The sequence below is a fragment of the Buceros rhinoceros genome, unplaced genomic scaffold (genome assembly GCF_000710305.1).
Source record: "Buceros rhinoceros silvestris isolate BGI_N320 unplaced genomic scaffold, ASM71030v1 scaffold7684, whole genome shotgun sequence".
Taxonomy (NCBI): domain Eukaryota; kingdom Metazoa; phylum Chordata; class Aves; order Bucerotiformes; family Bucerotidae; genus Buceros; species Buceros rhinoceros.
Genome location: NW_010406421.1, coordinates 43,159 through 44,825, shown reverse-complemented (window position 1 = coordinate 44,825; position 1,667 = coordinate 43,159). Strand labels below are relative to the sequence as shown.

At 42.9% G+C, this 1,667-nt stretch overlaps 1 protein-coding gene across 1 annotated transcript in view; it reads right to left on the bottom strand.

Annotated features, from left to right (window-relative positions):
* Window positions 1-384: 384 nt before the first annotated feature.
* HMBOX1 (homeobox containing 1) overlaps window positions 385-1,667 on the bottom strand; it is a gene marked incomplete at its 5' end in the record, with an annotated part of 43,382 nt that continues 42,099 nt past the window's right edge. The window contains one exon of the mRNA XM_010134078.1: window positions 385-778. Coding sequence (XP_010132380.1) covers window positions 641-778 — 138 coding nt within the window. The remainder of the gene's footprint in view (window positions 779-1,667) is intronic.

Here is a 1,667-nt window from a genome sequence, read left to right as displayed (position 1 = left end):
AACCGAAATGTGTGAATGCGTTTCCAATGGACATTCTCAGCACAGCACCCAGAAGTATATCGAGTCACTGTTTGACCAGTGAGGCACGGCTTATTGCAGCTGGAAATCATTTATTCCCACGCTGAAGTGGGGTTTCTAGTGTTCTTTTTACTCTCTGTTGATACTCCCGATCTGGTGTCCATCGACCCTGTGCCACTACCTCAGCTTGCATCCTTTCAGTCTCAGAGAAGGAAAACCGTATGGACTATCTCTCTTTTTTTTTTTTTTTTTTTAACCACAATCTCTAAGGGTATCCAAGATTTTAAGTGTAGCCTAAGACTTGTAATTGAGGGTTGTCTAAAATACCTGGAAGCACTTTGAATGCTAAGACAGAGCAGCAAGATTTTTCTAGCCACTGGGGCTGGGAGAGGGAGGTTGATTGGTTGATTGATTATTTATTGGGAATTAATACTGAGAGAGTATATGCAAAGGCTGAGGGCACCATGCCATCTTCACAGAACAAGACCCTAACAGCTAACTGACGTACAAGAAACTGCAAAGTTATACTGTAAGAACACATATTAAGGACTGAGGAAAGTCTGCTAAGGTGCTACGTCTAAAACTAAGTTACTTCTTGCTTTGACCCTCCCCTTTCTTTGTATCAGTCGTCGTCTAGAGCTTCTGTCTTGATCTCGTTGGCTCCTTGCCGGGCCAGTGCCAAGATGGTGTGGTTTACTGCTGCCATTTCCACAGCTAATGAAATGGGATCTTGATGGTCACTATGGCTAGTGCTGTCATCCTGTGCATGCAGAAAGGAGAAGACAGAAGCATTGTTACTCTACAAGCGGAAAACCAGTAGATAAAACTAGTGCACAAAGTAACGGACTAGGGGCAGCAAACTGCACATTCGTTATGGGGGTAGAAAGTTAAAGGAATTTACAAAACGGATTTAGGACCGAGTTCCCTCACTGTGCAGACAAAGGTAAGCAAGGCAAGGAGTGGCATACCCAATTTTTGAGAGAGAAATTTGAGTGGGGAGAATTCTGAGGAAAATATTGTAAAGATAAAAGTGACACACAAGGTATGTCAGGAAAACAAACTAAGAAAGGAGTCATTAAGCACTGCACGAACTCATGCTACACTTCCATTTTGAACATACGGTCCTGCTCATCCCATTTCAAGAGGACACAACAGAACTAGAAAAGGTAGAGAGAACGGCAGCCCAGGGGAAGAGAGGCATGGGGTGGCTTCCCTTTGAGGAGAGAGGCTAAATGGACTCAGGTTCTTCAGTTTGGAAAAGGAATGGCTGATGGTGGATATGGTAAATGTTTATTACAAATAATTAGTAAATAGAGAACAATTGTTCATAGCTTCTTGTGATCTAACAAGCAGGGGCACTCACTGGAATGGTGAGACAATGTATTACAAAGCAGCAAGGGGAAGCTCTGCTTTACTCATCACAGTTCAGCTGCAGGGCTCACTGTTTTGTTTGTGGTTTTTTGTTCGGTTTTTTTTTTTAGATCAGCCAAAAGTAAAAATGGCTTTACAAGAGGGGGTTAGGCAAGTAGAGGGTAAATTAGTCTACTAGGAACTATGAAATATGACCGTGGATGTAGCGCCTGGCTCAGGAAGGCTCTCAAAACTACTGCTTGCAGATTCCAGCTGCAAGCTACTGTAACAAAATCATT